The following is a 21,352-nucleotide window of genomic DNA, read 5'->3' as shown; positions in this document are numbered from 1 at the left end:
GGTCAAAAGCAGAAAAGAGAGAATCATTAAGCCTTTTGCTCCTCTTCTTTTTATAGACAGAGGAGTTGAAACTAAAGTCTGAAGTTTCGTTTTATTGAGTGGAAGTCAAGGTCCAAGGTCACACTGGACATGGAACAGGAGCTAGACTACCTGATTCTTTTTTATTTTTTAAAATTTCTTTGTCTATTAGAGAGAGCAGGGGCAGAGGGAGAGGGAGACTCCCTGCTGAGCAGGGAGCCCCATGCAGGGCTTGATCTCAGGATTCTGGGATCATGACCTGAGCTGAAGGCAGACACTTAACCTACTGAGCCTCCCAGGCACCACTAAACCACCTATTTCTTAATTCAGAACTTTCCTCACTACACACTATGTATATACCGTCATAGAGATCTTTTAATTAATTTTAACCATTACATTCCAGATGAAAATGGAGGCCATCCATCTTACCTGAAAGCACAATAGTGATCCTTAAGTAATGAAGTGACTGTAAATTACTGGGTCACCAAACTTCACCTTGTTAATGTTGTCTTATTCCAAGTCATGTTTCTGGGACTGGCCCTCTATGGGTCTCTGGAATAATCAGTGTTTGAAGGGTCTCCTAGATACCAATCAATAACTTAACAAGACAGTGGATGCTGATACCATCAGCATAGTTGTTAAATGTATTTTGCAATATTTTTTTTTATGGGGAAGGGGTTCAGGAAGATAAAAGTGCCTCAGGCCATGAAAGTCACAATGGGGATTGGGTAAAATTAGAATCGGAATTTAGCTCTGCCTAGTTGTTCAAGCTAGTGTGTCTTTACTAGGAAAAACCAACCTGTATTTCTTAGGGAAAGGGAGAAATAAAGCTTCTTCTTAATTTTTGTGAATATTTTCATTTATTTTTCCCTTGCTCTTTCTCTTTACCTCCTTGAATAATAATAATAATAATTGTTATTATAATGTAGATTATTATTATTATATAGAATCCCTGGGACTTTGTTGTGAAGTATTCACCAATGTGCCCAAATTATGCCTAGCTTGGAATTGCATGCACGGTTGAGATGTCTTTGCATCTTTAGCCTCTCTTGTCCTTAGAAACCATTTCTGTCCTCTTGTTTGTAGTTAAGATCATCTCCACTTCCACTACTGACCTGCGCCAACTCTAGAAGAATATAAGATTCTGACCTTATGAATTGTCAGGTCCTTGATTTTATTTTCTTTGGGTGGTTTATTTATAAGGCTTTTCATTTTGATTTGCCAGCAAAGCAAGAATGACTAGCTGCCACACCCCATTCTTAGCGTCTTTATAACCTTTCAAGGGCTGGTTTAAAATGGTTGACTTTCAAAGAAGGCTACCTGATCAAAGTCATAAGCTTTATTACTTTTCCCAGCTAAGATGTGGTCTTGGTTTGAAAGAACAGCCAAGTGTCATTAGAAGGAAGCCCAAATTTGGGGTTAATCCATTCTTACACAAAAAATATTGGAGTTGGCAGGTACTTTAGGAAATATCTAGTTGAGTTTTCACAGCTAGTGAGGACAGAAGTGGGGACCTGTCCACTCCTAATGGCTACTCCCTCAACCCCATGCCATTCAACAATCATTGGAGGGCTCCTCTGTCCTCCACTGTCTGACAATGGAGGGATCAAGGTGCAGTGAGCTCCTCCAGGGCTGTCTGGATGGCACGCCCCATTGAGGTATGCTCAGGTGCTGTGAGTGTGACAGATTCTAGTCAGCAATGTCTTGAAGGATGAGTAAGAGTTTTCTACTAGACAGAGAAGGACAATTTCAAGTGTAAAATTTCCTCTATGAGAGAATGCTTCCTACTATGAAGAATTAATGGGAGTTTTGGAGTGGAGGAAGCAGGACCAAATTATTAAGTAGTTACAGATAAAGGCTCTGGATTCCTACAGACCTAGTTCCTGTCACCCACACCTGTGTGACCTCAGGAAATTTATCTGCCCTTCCCCCACCTTGGTTTCCCCTACAAAGGAGGATGATATTGGTACCAACACCAAGAGTTTGAAAGCAGGGTTAAGTAGAATCATGGCTTTGGAATCCTCAACATAGTAGTGGACACACAAAAAGCACCCAATGCCTCTTAGGTGGTGGAGTTATCCCTGGACCCTCACTGTCCTGGGCATTTCCTTACCCCTTACTTCTAGCAACTTTGGTCCAGGGAAGACCACCTTCCTCACATCCACAGCAGAGTCAGGCCTGCAGATCTTTCTAAGCAATGTGCCTTGGAATACTTGTCTTACTGGTTTGTGGAAGTCTGAGCCAAAAAAAAAAAAAAAAAAAAAATAGCATTGTCATTCTGTACATCACAGTCACTTGATAGTTGGGGTTTGTGTGGCATGGATTACAGCTTACAAAACATCTTCACACACATAGTTTATTTAATTCTCAAACATCTCTGTGAGATAGAGATGTCTTTCCCATCTTCTATCTGAGAATAATGATTCTGAGAGACTGAGAGACTCCCTCAGGTGTCATGATGTCCACACTTAGGATTCCAGGCTGGGCCTTTCATGGCCAGTCAAGTCCAGCTTGGAAAGATGGGATTTCATCTCTTTCTATGGAAGATCCCCAAACTCCCATTCCCTAAAGGTCTCCTTGGCATTGGTGTCTGAGACACAGAATTTCCTGTTGCTACTCACTTTTCTGAGCAAGAATTTTTTTCATTCACATCTCAGAGGGAATTTGAGAGAGTAATTTTTTTGACTCAGTTAATACTGATTGGGAGTTTTTAGGGCTCATGTCTCTATAGCATATTATCATGGATCTGTAGGGGATGGCGGAGACCAGGCTGCTGCCTCTAGCCTTTGGGATCATGTCTAGACAAGATAAATTACCACATATATGTAAGTATTTATAAGGTTAATTGTTTTTACAAAGAAATAGACTTAAAAATGGGCCCATTCCAGAGGTAGGTGGAGAGAGCAGCCTTCCTGTTCATTCTGCCATCCTGGAATAGAATTGTTTCCTGATTTTTAAAAAGAAATCAAGACCCTAAAAAGTATGATTTTTTACTAGTTTGAAGTCCTCATTTAAAGACCTGGGTGATAATTCTCCTGAACTGTGAGCTCTGGAAGGCAAATTCATTTGTTCCTTTGTTTGCTCTCTTTACCCCTAATACTGTACCTGGTTGAATTTTTCAAATTTCTCTTAGATTTTTTTCCCCATCTTTTTGTCCTATTTTTTCATGTGATTCAAAATTGCTGTTCCTGAATAATCTTTGTCTTGTCCTTCCATGGTACTGGACAAAGTTAAAGGGCATCCAGTGATCTTTCTCTCCCTGAAGCCCGATTTTAAGTCAGATGGAGAGTTTGGGCCTCTGCACGGAGGCATTCTGGCTCTTGCTCAGGTGGATTCATTTTCCTCTCCACAAGAGGAACTCTAGATGGGCTAAAGGGACCCACATAGCAGTTGTCAAGTGTCCTCCGTGTTTTCTTGTTCTAGGTTCCTATGCAGGGGCAGTGATTGCCATGCCTCTGGCTGGGGTGTTGGTTCAGTACATTGGATGGGCCTCTGTCTTTTATATTTATGGTGAGTAATTTGACTTCATGAGTTCCCATGGATGACTCATAGAGATGGTATTTTACTGTATCTTGGGGTTGGCTAAGAATTTACTATAGGAAGATAGAGATGATTAAAACAAGCTTATCATATAAATGGAATACTTGTCTGCTTAGGATTCTTTTAATGCTTATATCAAAGTTGGGTTTATTAATGAGAACAATATTATCTTTCTTTAAATACCAGTTAACAACAATAATGGGCAGCAGTGACAGCAGTAGGGAAAGCAAAACATACTTTCTTCTAGATGGACATCATGCCATCTGGGAGTATTATGACAGTTGGAATATTTAGGGATGGAGGACATGGAAACCACATCATTAAACATTTTGTTTTTTACTGCAGGCATGTTTGGGATTATTTGGTACACATTTTGGCTATTGCAGGCCTACGAGTGCCCAGCTGCTCACCCAACCATATCCAGTGAGGAGAGGACCTACATAGAGACAAGCATAGGAGAAGGAGCCAACGTGGTTAGCCTCAGTGTAAGTACAGAGGAAAGATGAGAATGGTCTCTTTTCTACTTCTCTTAGTGATTGTGTTGTCCTCTTAAAAAAATAATATGTCAATATAACCACTAAAAATCTCATGGTGTTTTTATTCTCCAGAAATTTAACACCCCGTGGAAAAGATTTTTTACATCATTGCCTGTTTATGCAATCATTGTGGCAAATTTTTGCAGAAGCTGGACTTTTTATTTGCTGTTAATAAGTCAGCCTGCTTACTTTGAAGAGGTCTTTGGATTTGCAATAAGTAAGGTAAACACAGAGATGCTTCAAATGTTCTTGAACTTTAAATCCCTTGCTTCGACTGAGAAAATCTTTGCATGACAAAATAATTAATGATCAGCATTCATAACAGTTCTATGACACCTAATACCCTAGAGGTCAGACAAGTTCTACATTTTGGGCATGGTATATATAGGCTATTAATTTCTTCTTCATAAGAATCAGAGCTATATTAAACTGCTTTTAAAGACTTATGTTCTATTTGATTTCAAAGTGGTTTTGAAGCTAAATTCAAGAACTGCATATTAGGTAAGGATAAAAAGATTTGAAGGTAAGATGTTTTTGTGGGTTTTCCCCCCCAAATTACTCAGTGAGTAGCAGACTATTCCTCTTTCTGTAATGGCAGTTATAGCAATAACAACCATTGCCTTGAATGGTTTATAAAGAACCTCTTTCAATGTCCCCAGCCATTGTCATGAGGTTGTCTGTGTTTCAGGAAGGAAGGATAGATGTAAAACATAAACCATCATCATGAAAGACACAACCTCCTTTGTACTAGGGGGAGAACAGTAGCCTAGCAGAGGTCATTGTGTGTGTAGCTCCAGGTACTGTCTGAAATGACCTTGGAGGAGCTAGCATAGTCAAGTCATAATGGCTGCCATCAGTGAGCGCTCACTCTGCCACAAGTGTTTGACTAGCATGTGGAGGCACTATGGGAGGTTCTGGGGCCTCTTGTCTTGTCTTGTATGTCCTCGAGTCTTGTCTGTCCTCAAAGAGCTTCCAATCTGGTCAGAGACACAGGTCTGTATTTAAAATAATTCACTCATTCATTATTTATTACAAAATTCAGGCCCATCTGGGTCCCAGGTAATTAGATAATTAAACTCAGTTGGGGCAGGAGTGGAGGGGACCCAGAGAATTGGGGAAGTGCAACTCTCCATAGCAGCTAAAAATAGCTCATTTCTTCTTTGTATTCCAGGTGGGTCTCCTGTCAGCAGTTCCCCACATGGTTATGACCATCATTGTGCCTATTGGAGGACAGTTGGCTGATTATTTGAGAAGCAGGAAAATTTTGACCACAACGGCTGTCAGAAAAATCATGAACTGTGGAGGTACTATGGACTTCATAGGTGGCTTCAGCAGCCTTTACAGAATGAGATGAAACTGAGCTGCAGAGCATATCCTGGAGGTTATATCTACCCATTAGAAAGGATCCTGGGGCGCCTGGGGTGCCTCATTTGGTTGGGAAGCCAACTCTTGATTTCAGCTCAGGTCATGATCTCAGGGTTGTGAGATCAAGCCCTGTGTTGGGATCCATGTCAGTGGAGAGTCTGGTTCTCTCCCCCTCTCTCTCAAATAATTAAATCTTAAAAAAAAAAAAAAAAAAGAAAGGAAGAAAGGAAGATAACAAAGGATCTTAAAGTCTCCTAAGTTCATTATCCAGCGATACTTGAGTGCCTATCATGTCCCTGCCAACTGGTCCTCCAGCCCATGCTTGTGCAGCCTGAGATAGGACAACTTAGCTGGTAAATCAGTACACACCTCCAGCTGTAGAAATGCTTCTTTCGTCTACTCTTAAGCCAAAGTGAACTGATTTCCTGTGACATACCTTTATCATTTGTCCTTCCCATACATCCTCCCAAACACATAATCCTTTGCTTATGTAGTTTATTCCCTTAGCTCTTTCCCTTTCTCCACATACAGCTTTTGGTAAGAAACACAAGAAAAATATTTTATCTGAATAGTCTTCTTTCCTCTCAGCTTATGCTTGTATATGTGGTGTACACACACACACACACACACCCTCTTTTCTGTATTTATTTCCTGCTTTATGTTTTGATTTGGCAAAGACAAGGAAACAGGGTGATTTTCCAAAAGAGGTAGGTGAAAGTAATCGTGAACCCCTGCCATGTTTATGACTGCTTACCTTTTTTAAACCTTCCACTTTTTCCTTATTTCTTTTTGTTTTTGTGTTTTAAATTAGCATTTATTGGATGCTTTCTGTGTGAGACACTAAATGACATCTTTTATACACATTATCTTATTTAATCCTTATAACCATGCTGTGGTTTACAGTGAGGAAACTGGAGTAAAGAAGAGTGACTTGCTCAAGTGGCAGATGTTGTGCAAGATCCCAGGTCTGTCTGAGCTCTTTGCCAGTGTCCCAGTCGCTGCTGCTCCTCCTCCTCCTAAGGACTGGTGGGGTTTGAGGTGGACAGGCAGGAAGTAGAGAACAGCGCCATCTATGGGTGAAAAGTCGCAAGAGCTACTACATTGGAATGGAGGGAACAGGTGGACAGTCACTCTAGATTAAATGGGTCAGGGCCATTTAGAAATGAAGAGTACATAGAGATTGCACAAGGGCAGACATAATCTGGTCCCACAGTATTTCAGGTATAAAGTCTGACCAGGGAGTTTGGGAATAATGTGTTGGCATCAGGTGTCCACTGACGTGAACTTTTTTTACAGGAGACTGAATGTTGGCAGGTGTGGACCTGCTCTCTGGTAGGTGAGAGGTGAAGCTCTGGGGCACTGCATTTATGGTAGCTGAGGTAAACAGATTGATGCCCTCCCCCAAATGTTCAAGTTCTAATTCCCAGAATGTGTGCTTATGTTTCCCTACATGACGAAAAGGAATTTTGCAGATATGATCAAATTAAGGATCTTGAGGGGCGCCTGGGTGGCTCAGTGGGTTGAGCCGCTGCCTTCGGCTCGGGTCATGATCTCGGGGTCCTGGGATCGAGTCCCGCATCGGGCTCTCTGCTCAGCAGGGAGCCTGCTTCCCTCCCTCTCTCTCTCTCTCTCTCTCTACCTGCCTCTCCATCTACTTGTGATCTCTCTCTGTCAAATAAATAAATAAAATCTTTAAAAAAAAATTAAGGATCTTGAGATGGGGAGATAATCTTGGATTATCTGGGTAGACCCAATTTAATCACAAGGTTCTTTCTAAAAGGAGACAAGAGGGTCAGAATCAGAGAAGGAGATATGATGGTAGAGGCAAACATCAGAGATACAGCCAAAAGCCAAGGAATGCAGACAGTCTCTAGAGCTGGAAAAAGCAAGAATGGAGTTTCCCTAGAGCCTCCAGAAGGAACACAGCTCTCCTAGCCTCCTGATGCTAGCTCTCTAGGACCCATTTTGGTCTTCAGACCTCCAGTACTGTACAGTAGTAAATTTGTATTGCTTTAAGCCACTAAATTTGTGATAGTTTGTTACTGTAGAAATCAGAAACAAATATAGGAGCCAAATTTTTCTCCTCTGGTTATCATGTTCTGCTCCAGCTGAAGATCTCCCTCCACAACCAGGCCCTGGATATCTCTTTCTTTCTCTGACTCTGGTCCTTCCCTTGCTCTTTACTGTGAGCTCTGCACACCTTCACCTCTCACCTAGTCCTCACCACATGTCCTTCCACATGGGTTCATCTTCCGTCTTGTGAAGTTGACATCAACCTTCAGTGACTGCTCCTTCCAATGCATACACTTGGGTGGTAACTCCTCATGTTAGCTACCGTATTATAGCTCTTGCAGGAAGGTGTTTTAGGCAGAAGGAACAGCATGAACAATGCCCCCGAGGCAGGCATGAATGTGGCATGCCAGAGAGCAGAAGGAAGGAAAGTCAGAATGTCTGGAGCTCAAGAGATGGAGGGTGACAAGAGATGGGACTACTCAACTAGGGCCAGATCTTGGGAGGCTTTGAGATATGCACAGAACTTGGATTTTTTTTTTTTTTGAAATGCCCTGGGAAGCAAATAGAAAGTTTAAAACAGAAAAAGTGACATGATCTGGTTTATGTTTTCAAATCTGAAGACTAGAACATAGAACACAAGAGTGAAAGAAGGGAGACCAGTGAGGAGGCCATTTCAATTATTGTGTCAAGAGAAGATGGTATCTTTAACTAAAGTGGTATCAATGGAGATAGAGTGGGATGGGTTTTAAAGTCTCTGAGCCCAACTTTCTTCTTTAAAATCTGTATAATAGCATTTACTTCCAGTGATTATTACAAATGTGAAATGGGACAAGGTACAAAAGCACCTAGCATGGATCCAACCTATAGAAGGTTGTCAGCATATGTTAGTGCCTTTTTCCTCTCCTGTGTTTAAAACACTGACAAAACAGAAGTTTGTCTAAGGAGACATTAGACAACTATCTGCTATTCAAATGTATCTTGGATGGCCGAAAATATGTAACCTCTTAACCTGGAACTTGAAGAAAAATTCTGGATTTCAACCCCACTTGCACAACTGTTTCTCAAGCCACATGCCTTGAAGACTCTGAACATACTGTATAGGACTGTCTTGTTCGTGTTTAATTTTACCCCAGTCACTTCAGCCATTGTCCCGCTGTAATCGACAGCGTCAGTGTTGGGTAGTGATGGTGAGAATTATCTAAAGATTTGACAGAGCTAATGAAGTGACTGTTGAAAATAAACCTTTTTTTGTTCTGGAAACTAGAATGCAAACATAGAATCTCCCTAGCTTCTCTCCCATCTTTAACAAACAAACAAAATAGCAACAACAAAAACCAAACCTCCACACATGTCTTTTCATGTCATTTTATATTTTGAAATAGCAGACCAGTGAGTTCTACATTGTATGTTTTAAAAGGTGGTTGTCTTCTTTTGCTTATATGCAAAGATGCTAGACTAGAGATAAATACACGAAGAGAGAGCTTTGTGCCATCACTGAGGAAGCCAGATCAATTTGGACATAAGGAAGCATTTGCACGATCTTCTAGAGAATTTAGTTGGTTTCATGTTCTCAAAGAGGAAATACAGAGGACATTTCTCATCCTCTATCACACATTTCCTAGAGTCTGTCACCTTTTTTTCTTTCCATAGACAAGGGATGTTTGCTGCTAGAATTACTTAAAGCAAACAGATCACCTAAGACACGAAGCTCTGCTCTACTTCATTCTCAATCAGGGCACATTTCCAAGATCCTCAAAAACAGATGTCAAATCCTTGTACTTCCCTCTATAGTACATGTAAAGCGTGACTGAGGTAAAAAATTCTAGTCTGGCTGAATTGGTTGCCTGTGTGAACTTTTAGATTGTTTAATATGAAATGAACATTTTTCTCTGACCTTTAAATCCTAATTCTATTTCTCTTGTCAGCTCTGATAGGTTCACTTTCAAGGTCTCTTGTTCACTTCTGAAGTTCAAGTTTTATCCTCAAGCTCCTGAAATATATAGTCCTATCGATAGCATTTTTTTCACTAGGAACATTTAAGCTCATAAATTATTTTTTTCCTCTTTTTGGAAATCTACTAACTATTTGGCAAAGATCATTTTTCTTCCCTTATAGATGAACCAATATTTCATTCATAAGTTTTATTCTTCACAAAATGTCTCCATTCTAATTGTTTGGAGGAATTGATTTTTCGGTACAGCTTTTGTCTAGAGTGTTAAAATTAAAGAAGTTTCAGCCAGATGCTTTATTTAAGACAGGGCACTTCTAAAGCACATATAGTTAGTGTATAAAACACTAGCAATTGTCCCTTATATTTAATTTAAACCGTTGAAACAAAATTGATAAAAGTAACAGTGGTATAAACCCCACACTTGAGAAACACAGCTGTTTCCATTTCATGTGAGTCTTTTTAAAAGATTTTATTTGTTTGTTTGTTTATTGCGTGTGAAAGCAGGGGGAAAGGCAGAGGCAGAAGAGATAAGAGTCTTTTTAAAAAAATTTTTAAAAATTTTTTATTAACGTATAATGTATTATTAGCCCCAGGGGTACAGGTCTGTGAATCGTCAGGTTTACACACTTCACAGCACTCACCATAGCACATACCGTTCCCAACGTCCACAACACAACCACCCCCCTGCCAACAAACCTCAGTTTGTTTTGTGAGATTAAGAGAGGAGAGACAGAATCTTTTTTTTTTTTTTTTTTTTTTTTTTTTGGGAGAGACAGAATCTTAAGTAGTCTCCACGCCCAGCATGGAGCCCAATGCAGGGCTCCATCTCAGGATCCTGAGATCATGACTTGAGCTGAAATCATGAGCCAGAATGTTAACTGACTGAACCACCCAGGAGCTCCATCATCTGATTCTTTTTAAGTGACCATCTAAAACAATTATTGATGCTTGCCTTGTTTCTTTGATAGTTTTAAGAAAATGAGCTCAGAAGGTAAGCAATTTACCAAGGTCTACAAAAAGCATTTTGGCTTGAATTTCAACCTAACTGTCTTGACTCTGGGTCCCATTTTTTCCCCCTTTGCATTAATTTGTTAAGTATTACTTACTGAGTGATACTATATGCTAACCAGTCTCTGTGTTATACATTTGGTATCTTTGTGGGGGAGGCAGAAACACAAATGAAAAATTACAAAGCAATTACGAAAAGTTCTATAAAATTAGTAAGAAGAAAGAGATGTCAGCTTCACTGGTGGGGGCAGGGGAAGGGCAGGGTTGCCGGGGAAACTTCCTAGAAGAGGCAATGTTTGAATTGGACTTTGAAGGATAGTAAGTTTTCTCCAGAGAAAGAGAAGTAAGTGGTAGGAGAAGAGTATCCTGGGCAAAGGAAGAGCCTGTGAAAATACATTAGGGGCACGTAACAAATTTTGTGAGTAGGAAATGGCTCATGGATCTGCTTGACTACAAGGAGGGTTTTATATGGCCTAGGGTCAGAGAGGTGAGGGCTGGCAGATGGACAGCAGGAAAGGCTTATTATATGCACTATAGTGGTAATGTGGAACTCTTGATGAAAGTTTTAAGCAAAGGTCTGTGGTCTAGCTTTGTGGTTTAGAGAGAGAGAATGATGTGGAGAATGGGTCGGAAGAGGGGGAGATGGGGAGACCATAAAAGGAGCTGTTGAAGTTGTCCAGGTGAGAGGTTATGGGATCAGGACACGACAGTGACAGAGGAGGAAGCAGAGGTCAGGTTGACACCTGTAGATTTGTCTGTGAAAGCTGAGGGAGAATGGGAAGTATCCAAGATGATTCTGAGATTTGAGCATTTGACTTTTGTTGGTTTCTTTCTTTTAAAGATTTTATTATTTTTTTAAGTAATCTCTACACTCAATGTGGGGCTTGAACCCACAGTCCCAGGATCAAGAGTGGCGCACGTTCCACTGACTGAGTCAGCCGGGTGCCCCACTTTTGGTTGACTGTGCTTATGTGATAGGCACTGTATTTGATGCCTTATTTACCCAATTTCATTTAATCTTCCAGCATCCTACAAGGTTGTATTATTAGCACCCTTTTGGGGGATGAGGCATCTAAGGAGTGGAGTGACTTGTCCAGGGTCACATAATTTGTGATTTGTTGTGGAATCTGAGCCCAGGCTTGTCTGACTCTAAAGTCTGGGTTCTAAGCACAGGTGGACAGATTAATTTAGGGAGGAAGAGAGAATGTGGTGGAGGTGAAATGGTGGTGGTGTTTTTTGTTTAGAAGTAAAGAATAGGGGAACAGAGATTTGATGTGAGTATGTGGTCTTTGAGGTGACTACAGAACAGTCAGGTGATGTCTGGAATCAGCAGACAGTCTCCAGAATGAAGCATCATTATCTTCCACCTCCCAGGACACTTCATATACCTGAAAATGGCACTTATATCATCTTTCTGTCGGCTGTTGACTGAACTTGGATGTGTGTATGTGTGTGTGTTTTGTGAGAAGAAACATCTCCATAATTTCCTCATCCTTTTTTATTGTACTGGATTCACTTATTTAAAATGAAAGGAACAGAAAGTACTTTTGTCCTGCTGTACTTCTGTGCAAATATCTCAAAGCTTTTATGCAGCAGTCTGAGAGCTTAGCAAACTTCTGAAAAGGGAAGAATTTTGCCTTGTGCTTTACAAGAAGTGAGGTGCTGGGTTTGTTTGTTTGTTTGTTTTTAGATATTCACTACAGCTTTCTTGTCATTTCTGGCAATATATGTTAGAGTGTTGTATTTTTCTGTGAGTGGCCATCACCTATATAATCAAAGGGGGATCACGGACAGTATATAAGAGAATTTTAGTATCTAGAAATGGCAGGGGCAACTACCCATGAAGCAACTGATAATAAATATTCCCCATCCGAGGGGCATCACTGGAACATGCTGGAAACATTCAGTATTCATAGTGCACCAGGGTGTAGGTAGCACGGCTCACAGAACACCTGGGTAATGTTAGCATAGTCATGTAATCTTGAAGCATCCAGCTAATATTGCTAGCAATAGGCTAGGATGTAGATACTAAAAACTTAGGTCTGTGGATATAGGAATAGATTCTTATTTGATAAATACATGAACTGAGCTGACTGACATGGAAACAATATGTATTTTTTTCTCCCTGCTGTTTCCATTTGCAGGTTTTGGCATGGAGGCAACCTTGCTCCTGGTGGTTGGCTTTTCCCACACCAAAGGGGTGGCCATCTCCTTTCTGGTGCTTGCTGTAGGATTTAGCGGCTTTGCTATTTCAGGTGAGATGTCCTTTCATTTTCCAAATCTTTTCTACAGATTCAGTGAGTCTTGGGAGGAAGGAAGAGAAAAGGAATATTCTATCACTTTCCTTTAGCAGCCAAGCCATTCTCAGGGAACAGGCTCTGGGCTAGAGAGTTTCATCATGTGGGAATGATAACCCCCCTGAGCCATGGGCAGAAGCACAAGCACATGCCCCAGAAGAAGTGGTCCCTTCATACTTCAAGACCAGGTCACCCCATCTCATAGAAGCTCTTGTAAAATTTCCGATCTTCATCTCTAACTAGAGAATGGCTAATATTAGCTCAAAAGTCAGGTGATGTAGTCATTTGACATTATGTTATAAAATCCAAAGGGTTTTTTTTTTTTTTTTTTTTTTTTTTTAGAGTGGAAAACATCTTTAGATTTTGTCTTCTCCATGGCTTTCGGTTTCTAAAGAAGGAAATGCAGGTCTAGAGAGGGGAAGTGACTTTCCTAACAGGCAAGAGCAAGTACTTAGAATAATAATGATGCTAGTGAGAGCTAACCTTGACCAAGCACAGACTCTGTTCCTGGTTCTGTTCAAAGCCCTCTGTGAAATTCTCACACTACCTGAGGTGGCCTCAGTCTGTCTCCACGTTTCACAGGAGTGAAGACCAGTTTACTGAGGGTGTGTGAGAGGCCAGGGCACTGTTATATCATGTCTTTGGGCTTCAGAAGCTCCCTATGCACAACTGGATGAAAAAGTAAAATTTAGTTGTTCTCCTACTTTAAACCAGACTGTCATCAGGCAGTGATCCCCTACTGGGCAGTTTACACAGATGGTGTGTATGTCACAACACTTTGAAGCAAGTAGATAATATCACTAGTTTACCAAGGAGGTACCTAAAACTCAGAAAAATCAGATCTTTTTCTACTGTCATATAGTTGGTAGCAAAGGAAGAAGTAAAGTTCTGTCTGGCTCCAAGCCTGTGCTCTTTCTGCTGTTCTAGGCTGCCTGAAACATCAGAGTAAGAATATCCTGGAACAGAAAAATATGGAACCTCTGATAGTTTTTTAACCATCGTAAAATAAAGTCTTGATCTTTTCAAAGTAAATAGAGCTGTTGGACAGTGAAATTGGGGGCAAGGGGGTCTATTTTAAAAGTAGCATGCAGCTAAGAAATTGGGTTTGGAGGTACATAGACCCGATTTTGAGGCCTCACTTTACTATTTGCTATTTATAAAAGAAAAAATGCTAAGTTATTTAAATTTTCAAGCCCTGGTTTCCTCACCTAGAAACTGGAGAGGTATAATGGCAACCTCACGGGGGTTGTTGGGAGATGGCCATGAAATAGAGATAATTCATGCATTCACTTACATTTCCTGTGAGCCAGGTGCCGTTGGCAGCAGGAGGGAGAGTATAGCTGAAAAAAAAAATCATATGGCATCCTCATAAAGTTTACATTCTGGTAGAAATAAAGCATTTGAAACCCTTAGTCCAGTGCCAGATACACGACAAAATTAACAAGTATTCACTATTGTGAATTGTGTTGTTGAGTCATTATTCATTCACTTTAGCCCAAGACTTCTCAAATTTTGATACACATACAAACCACCCCAGGATCTTGCCAAATGCAGATTCTGATTCAGCCCAAGATTCAGCATTTCCAATAAGCTCCCCAGCACTGCTGATGCTGCTGTTCTATGGTCTATACTTTGAGTAGCAAAGATAAAGCCATCATGACTTGTTTCCAGTAGATGTGGATACCTTTCTGATAGCCCTGTGATGCAACAGGGATTCATATCCTGTGTCCAGAGATAATGAAATATTTAGGCTCACATTGTTCCTGGATTGGCAATTACACCATGATGGGAAGGAGACAAACCCAATATACCAAAAAACAGCACCTGCCTTTTTTCTTTCTCTCTCTCTTCCTCTTTCTTTCTTTCTTTCTTTCTTTCTTTCTTTCTTTCTTTCTTTCTTTCTTTTCTTTCTTTCTTTCATTTTAACAACCCAGTGAGAAGCATATTGCTATATCCATTTTACTAGTGAGGACACCAGAGTTTAGAAAGGTGACTTAACTTGCCCAACTTGTAAATTGAATGGCTGGGATTGGAAAAATGGTTTACCTGACTCAGCAGTGACACTGTGGGAGGGACAAGGGCCCTGGGAACAATGATTCTTCAGCATCTTCTATCTACCCACTTTATAAGGGGTTCATAGGGATGCCAGGGATGATAGTACCATTCAGGAACTGATTATCAACAAGAAAGCTGACATAGATGGGATTAGGAAGATACAGGGATGAGTGATCCTTATTTTGAGAAATGTCCTATGTAGAGAAGACAGACTCTTCTAGCCTGTGTGCCTTTTTTTTTTTTTTTTTGTATCCTCTACAGTATCTCAGTTTCTCAATGATTTTTTTCTCCTAAACACCAGGGTTGTGCAGCTAGAAATCTAAATGGCTTTTCTCACATTATCTTTAGCTGAACACAGATGCCTAGGCTTTGTATCAGAATATAATACTCAACGATCATACTAATTGCTTCTTATCTCTGGGTTCTTTTCTAATAAAGTGTTTATCGCTTTCAAATCAACAGTAAGATTAATTAATCTTGCAGCTGTTTCATATTCTGATTGTCTGCCACTTTGATCTGAAAGAGAAGGTATATTTATTATAAAAAAAGGTTTTCGCAAAATTCTCCCTGAAATTGGAGATAGGGAAAAATAACCAATGTGCCAGATTAGGGCAAAAAATTTTTTTTTTAAATCCTATTTTTAGGTTCTTTGCACAGAATAGAGAATTAAAAAGCAAGGCAAAGAAAAACTAAAAACATGAATAAACAAAACCTACAATCTCTTGCTGTAATTTCAATGGCTCAAATGCATAATTAATTATTTATCAAGTGCATACTATGTACCAGACACTTTGCCAATTCAGGTAAGATAGTGGTAAACAAGACAGATGGATAACCAGCCATAAAGAACGTTCATGTTGGTTTTCACTTCTATGTACCATGTCCTTAGCATACAATTTTTAAGTTAATTCTCACAATTTTATAAGAATGATTATGCCAGCCGATAGAGGAAGAAACAGGTTCAGAACGTTCAAATCCTTTGTCCACGTTTACATCTCAGTCTGCAAGAGGCAGGTCTTTCTGCCTCTAGAATACTCGCCTGGGAAACACTAGTAGAACTGGTTCCGAGGGCAGGTGACCTCCTCCTTCGGAGCCGAGCCCCTTCCCCTGCCTTTGCTCTTCCCCCTTAATTCCATTCATTCATTTTATATTTTTAAAAGATTTTATTTATTTATTTGAAAGAGAGAGCATGAGCAGAGGGAGTGGCAGAGGGAGAGGGAGAAGCACGCTCCCCTCTGAGCAGGGAGTTTGGGCTTCATCCCAGGACCCTGGGATTCTGAGCTCAAGGCAGGTGCTTAACTGACTAAGCCACCCATTCATTCCTCTCTCTTGATAAATAGTGAGGTTTTGGCATCTTATTGTTTTACCATTCCCAGGAACATTATCATCCCATAGAAGACCTAAGAGAGGGAGACGCTTAGCCTGCTTAGCTCTGGCAGCTGCAGCGGGTGGTGTCGTGGTGGTAGCAGTGCTGGTTAGCAGAGCTTAGCTGCTTGCCAAGGGCTCTTGCATACATATTTCCTGAGGCTCATCTCACAGCATCTTTAGGAGTTAAGTAGTCATTTTACCCTCATATTAGAGAGGGGAAAACAAAGCCCTAAAACTTACGTAAGTGGTGGAAATAAGATTCAAATCCAGATTTACAAACTCCAAATCAAGTATGTATGTGAAAGTCTTTTGCAAGTTACAGAGGATTCTGCCAATGTTTGTGCAAATATTTGTTATCAAAAAAGGACCTTTTCCATTGTGCCATGTGGCCACCAAGACAGGCTCACCTCCGGTGGCCTTTTGGGAGTGAGTTAAGGACTAGGAGGGAGGGTTTTATAAGGTCAGGTTTGGTTCTAATCCTAATGTAAACAATCAGTGTGATTGTTTACTCTGAGTAAATGTGATCCTTTCAATTTTTTCAGTATTGCCCAAAAACACTGTTATTTTGGAGTTCCACCTAGGAGCACAGATGTCACAATTCTCTCCATGGAGAACCCATGGGAACCATTGCTGGTCAATCACAGTTCATTTTTCTGCTATGTGCAGGCACGCCTGACAATTCTCAACCCAGCTGTGTCAGGAGAGGTGTTCATTAGTCATATGATAGAGGAAGCCAAATGGATTGGAGAGAGTTAGGAAAAGCTGTGTTGTTACCAAAATGTTCTTGACTCTGATTTTGAGATTTTGGCTTCACTGTAGGTTTTAACGTCAACCACCTGGACATTGCCCCCCGCTATGCCAGCATTCTCATGGGGATCTCAAATGGAGTGGGGACCCTCTCTGGAATGGTCTGTCCCCTCATTGTTGGTGCAATGACCAAGCACAAGGTAATGGTCTCCTTTGGGACTCTGGGTTGCAGTATCAGAGGACTGAACTACTGTGCAAACTTGAGATCTCAAGGCCCTACCCCAGCCTGTAAATGTGTATGTCTTTGACCTTGGCTGAGTCATTTGAACTTTTTTCCTCCTCCTCCTTTTTTTTTTTTTTAATTATTGTTTATTGATAGCAAGAGGACTGATTGAGGTTTGGTTCCACATTTCCTCAAGGGGTGTGTGTTGCGGGGTGTGGGGGAGAGAAATGAACATCATAGGGACTATTTAGAGACACAAAGAAGAAACTGAGGTGATCGACTCAGGATAAATAATTGACCCAAGATTGTTTTATAATTCTAAGTAATTAAATTTTATAACCTATTCCCATCTATTACTTAGCATGTTCCGGTGTAAAGATATTAGTGGTGTTATACTTCCTTATTATGAAGAAAATGAACAATACATTAATGGCCTTATCTAAGAACCTTTAAGGGTGGGGCACTCAGTCATAACTGAACCTTTGTGTATTTAGAGGAGGGTGGGTAGTAGAGGAAGATCCCAGATCTATCCAGAGTTCAACCAGAGGCCACATGGTTTCTTAATCCCTGTCACCGAAAAGGTTTTAGGATGCTGCTTTGCACAAATAAAAATTTTCTGATTCTATGGAGTTTTTACCCAACTTTTCTTAGTTAGATTGCCTATTACTAATATGATTTTAGAAAGTCAGCTTCTTGGAGAAAAAAATGTAGGTTAAATTTTCTTCTTCTTCTTCTTTTTTAATAGAAAAGGAAGATGGGATTTGGGGGTTTTATAGGCAGAAGTTCTATGTTTTCCCTCTCTGTTCATGAGATTGTGAGATGGATAACTTGACCACTAAATCTCGGATAATGACTTCACCTAACTTTAAACACAAATTCCCATTATTTTTCAATTTACCACATCTTACACAGATAATATGATTAAAGTAAGCTATTGACAGTCAAGAGTGTGCAATTTCATAATTCAAATATTGTTATGTATCCAACAGCAAGCAAGAGGGAGACTTCTGATATTTAAAATGGTGGGTTCCTAAAGCAAGTTTAATGTAAGCTACCATATAAATGGAAACCCCATTTGTATATTTAAAAGACCTGTGAAATGGTGCTATATGTATTTTTACATATTATTTATTTTGTTTTTATTTTTAAAAAGGTTTTATTTATTTATTTGAGAGGAAGAGAGAGCATGAGAGAGAGAGAGAGAGAGAGAGAGAGAGAGATATCACGAGCAGGGGTGAGGAGTAGAAGAAGAAGCAGGCTCCCTGTTGGGCAGGGAGCCCAACAAGAGACTCAATCCTAGGACCCTGGGATCATGACCTAAGCCAAAGGCAGATGCCTAACCTATTGGGCCACTCAGTCTCCCCAATATTGTTTATTTTAAAAAGAAGTTGTCTAAATTAAAGAATGTACATTTATGGTCATCTCTAATTTCTGTATTCACTGTTGTGTTAATTTTCATTTTTTAAACACTCAAATTCTGTTTGGCTCCTGGGCTGGCTTCTGCCATACACCTTCCCTAGAAGCACAGCATTGCAGTTGGTTGTGGGCAGGAGATTTTGTCCCCGTGGAAGCTTCTAGAACAAACTGTTAATCTCTATTTTTGGTTAAAACACATTAATTGTTACTATATTTCCTTGTCTAGACCCGTGAGGAATGGCAGAATGTGTTTCTTATAGCTGCTCTGGTGCACTACAGTGGTGTGATCTTCTATGGAGTCTTTGCTTCAGGGGAGAAACAGGAGTGGGCTGACCCTGAGAATCTCTCTGAGGAGAAGTGTGGGATCATTGACCAGGATGAATTAGCCGAGGAGACAGAACTCAACCATGAGAGTTTTGCAAGTCCCAAAAAGAAGATGTCTTATGGTGCCACCACCCAGAATTGTGAAGTCCAGAAGAAATGGAGAGGACAGAGGGGAGTGACCCTTGATGATGAAGAGCTGACATCCTACCAGAATGAAGAGGGAAACTTCTCAGATTCAGCCTAAAGTCTGAGGGGCACTTCCATCTTCTTACATAGAGTCAGAAAGTATCCATACCTATTGCCTTCCCCATAACCCGGCTTGCTAGAGGGTCAAATATGGTGATACTGGAGGTAGGAGCGGGGGAGGAAGGAAATCTAATCAGCAGTAGAGAAAGAAAGGAAAATATCTTGCAATGACATGTTAGGGTATGGAGTTGACTCTCAGTTGACAAAATGGGGATAAATATATAATTTTTTGGATTGGCAGTTGGCTCCTCTCAAAGAAGTGTTTTGAAAGTTCAGTTCAAAGCTCAGTTCTCAAAGTACTGAACTTATTCAGGAAGGAATGACTAGAAGAATAAGGGAGACAGTACCATGCTGTTCAAAGAAAAACCAAAGGAACTGAGGATATTTGGCCTGGAGCAAAGAAAGCAGTAGCTGTCTCTACATTTCTGAGGGCAGCCATGCAGAAGAGGGTTTCCTATTCCCAATAAAGGCCACTGCTCATGGAGGTCCTGCATTGTGCCAGGTGCTTTATAAACATTCTCATTTAATTCCCAGACCGCTATGACATATTTCTTGCCTTCATTTTACAGCTAAGGAAGCTAAAGCAACAAGATATTGATTGGCCCAAGGGCCAGGGCTGAGATTGGTGGGGTCCAAAATAGGTGGCAGTTTTGGGGAAGAAATTTTCACCTCAGTGTAGAGAAGACTTTTTTTTTTTTTTTTAAATAATGAAAACTGAAACTTGACAGGGTTGTCTTGGGGATAATTCCCTATTTTGGCAGCCATGGGGGATGGGAAACATCTGGTTTGGTGTGAAAGCATTGCCATTGTATGAGGGGCTGGATTCAAAGATCCCGAGTTTGGAGAGAGGTTAAAACATAACAAAGAAAAGAAAGGAGAAAGAGAAGAAAAAAGAAAGAAAGAAAAGGAAAAAAGCTAAATAAGATAGCCATATTTTCAGGAATCTGATGTCCAGAATGGCTGAGAGGAAGTAAGTAAAGGGTTGGCTAAATTTTGACCCTTCATGGCATCAAGAATTTAGTTAAATAAATAATGACCCAAATTACTTATACAGCTTTAAGACATTCAGTAATTTAAGAAGTAGGTTCATGCGTTTTATGAGGTAAAATTCTCTTAGAAGAGTCTTCTGTTTTAAAAAAATGTGTATCTTTAGCCATTTCTGCTAGTGATATTTGAAAGTTTGATTAAACTATGCACAACTATGGTTGAAGTATTCCTAATGATGGTATTTGGAATGTTATTGGGAAAAACTAAAATAACATAGTAGTAATTATATAGGGAAATGAAATGAAAGCATGAATGAAAGCACCTGTAACAACTAGACCTATAGCTAATCTTGAAAAATTCATCTTTGATCACATAAGGCAATAACATGGATACTCTCTGGATATATTTTAAAATCTAATGTTATTTTAAAGTTGGCATGTAAGATACTGTTTGAAAGTAAAATTGTTTCTTGTTCATTGGTTTTGAAAATTTTGTTTCTACTTTCAGAAGAAAAATATAATGTCAAAGAAAAATTATAGATTTACTTGTAGTTTACTATAAAGTGTTTTTTGTAAGTTCTACCACGTACATTTCTTGTTGCTAGTTGTATCAGCAGAGTTGCAAAAGGGTAATATTGAGAGAAAAAAAGAATTGTCTGACTCTCTAGTAAGTAATATCCTGTATATCATTGGTATATAATTTATGTTATCTTATATCTTTAAATCTCTTTAATGAGTGAATGCATGTACATATGACAGTTCCTGGCATGTAGAAAGTGCTCAATAAATATTAACTATTATCATCATTATCATCCTGCAACCTTTCTGGGAACTTTTCAGTTGAAAAGAAAGCATGCTATAGACTTCTCATCCATCAGCCATAGAATTTGTTGTGAAGGTTGTGTTGTTTTCTAAGTTAAAAAAAAGAGAGAAATTTACAGTAGCTAGTGTTTTATTTTTTCTTCTGTTAATAAAGTCAAATAACTTTTAAAAAACTCATGATAGTCCTTGAGGTAATATTGAAGATTGCAATACAAAGCTGTATTTGCTCCATCATTTAGAGTCAAGGTCATATGCAGAAATCCCACATTTTGAGAAATCAAAGCATTCAAGGTGGCTGTAACTTGCCCTTCTAATATTAAAGAAAGAAAAAAGAATGGAGCCCTGGATCATTGTGTTGAAAATGAAAACACATTATTTTGTTGTGATGGGTTCTGCAAAGATTGCATCACACAGATTATTACATTCGAACACCAGAC

The 21,352-nt window shown here is 39.8% G+C and overlaps 1 protein-coding gene across 3 annotated transcripts in view; it reads left to right on the top strand.

Annotated features, from left to right (window-relative positions):
* The window catches only part of SLC17A8 (solute carrier family 17 member 8), a 46,951-nt gene extending 27,651 nt beyond the window's left edge, over positions 1 to 19,300 (top strand). For 2 of the 3 annotated variants that reach the window (XM_082739216.1, XM_082739217.1), the window contains exons 6-12: positions 3,442 to 3,528; positions 3,904 to 4,043; positions 4,167 to 4,316; positions 5,266 to 5,398; positions 12,576 to 12,686; positions 16,971 to 17,098; positions 18,764 to 19,300. In XM_082739216.1, coding sequence (XP_082595342.1) covers positions 3,442 to 3,528; positions 3,904 to 4,043; positions 4,167 to 4,316; positions 5,266 to 5,398; positions 12,576 to 12,686; positions 16,971 to 17,098; positions 18,764 to 19,105 — 1,091 coding nt within the window. In that variant the 3' untranslated portion in view covers positions 19,106 to 19,300. The remainder of the gene's footprint in view (positions 1 to 3,441; positions 3,529 to 3,903; positions 4,044 to 4,166; positions 4,317 to 5,265; positions 5,399 to 12,575; positions 12,687 to 16,970; positions 17,099 to 18,763) is intronic. The other variant, XM_082739218.1, reaches the window with a different exon arrangement.
* The last annotated feature ends 2,052 nt before the right edge of the window (positions 19,301 to 21,352 follow it).

This window comes from Mustela nivalis, assembly GCF_964662115.1.
Source record: "Mustela nivalis genome assembly, chromosome: 7".
Classification (NCBI taxonomy): Eukaryota; Metazoa; Chordata; class Mammalia; order Carnivora; family Mustelidae; genus Mustela; species Mustela nivalis.
This window is presented reverse-complemented; position numbering and strand designations above follow the sequence as displayed.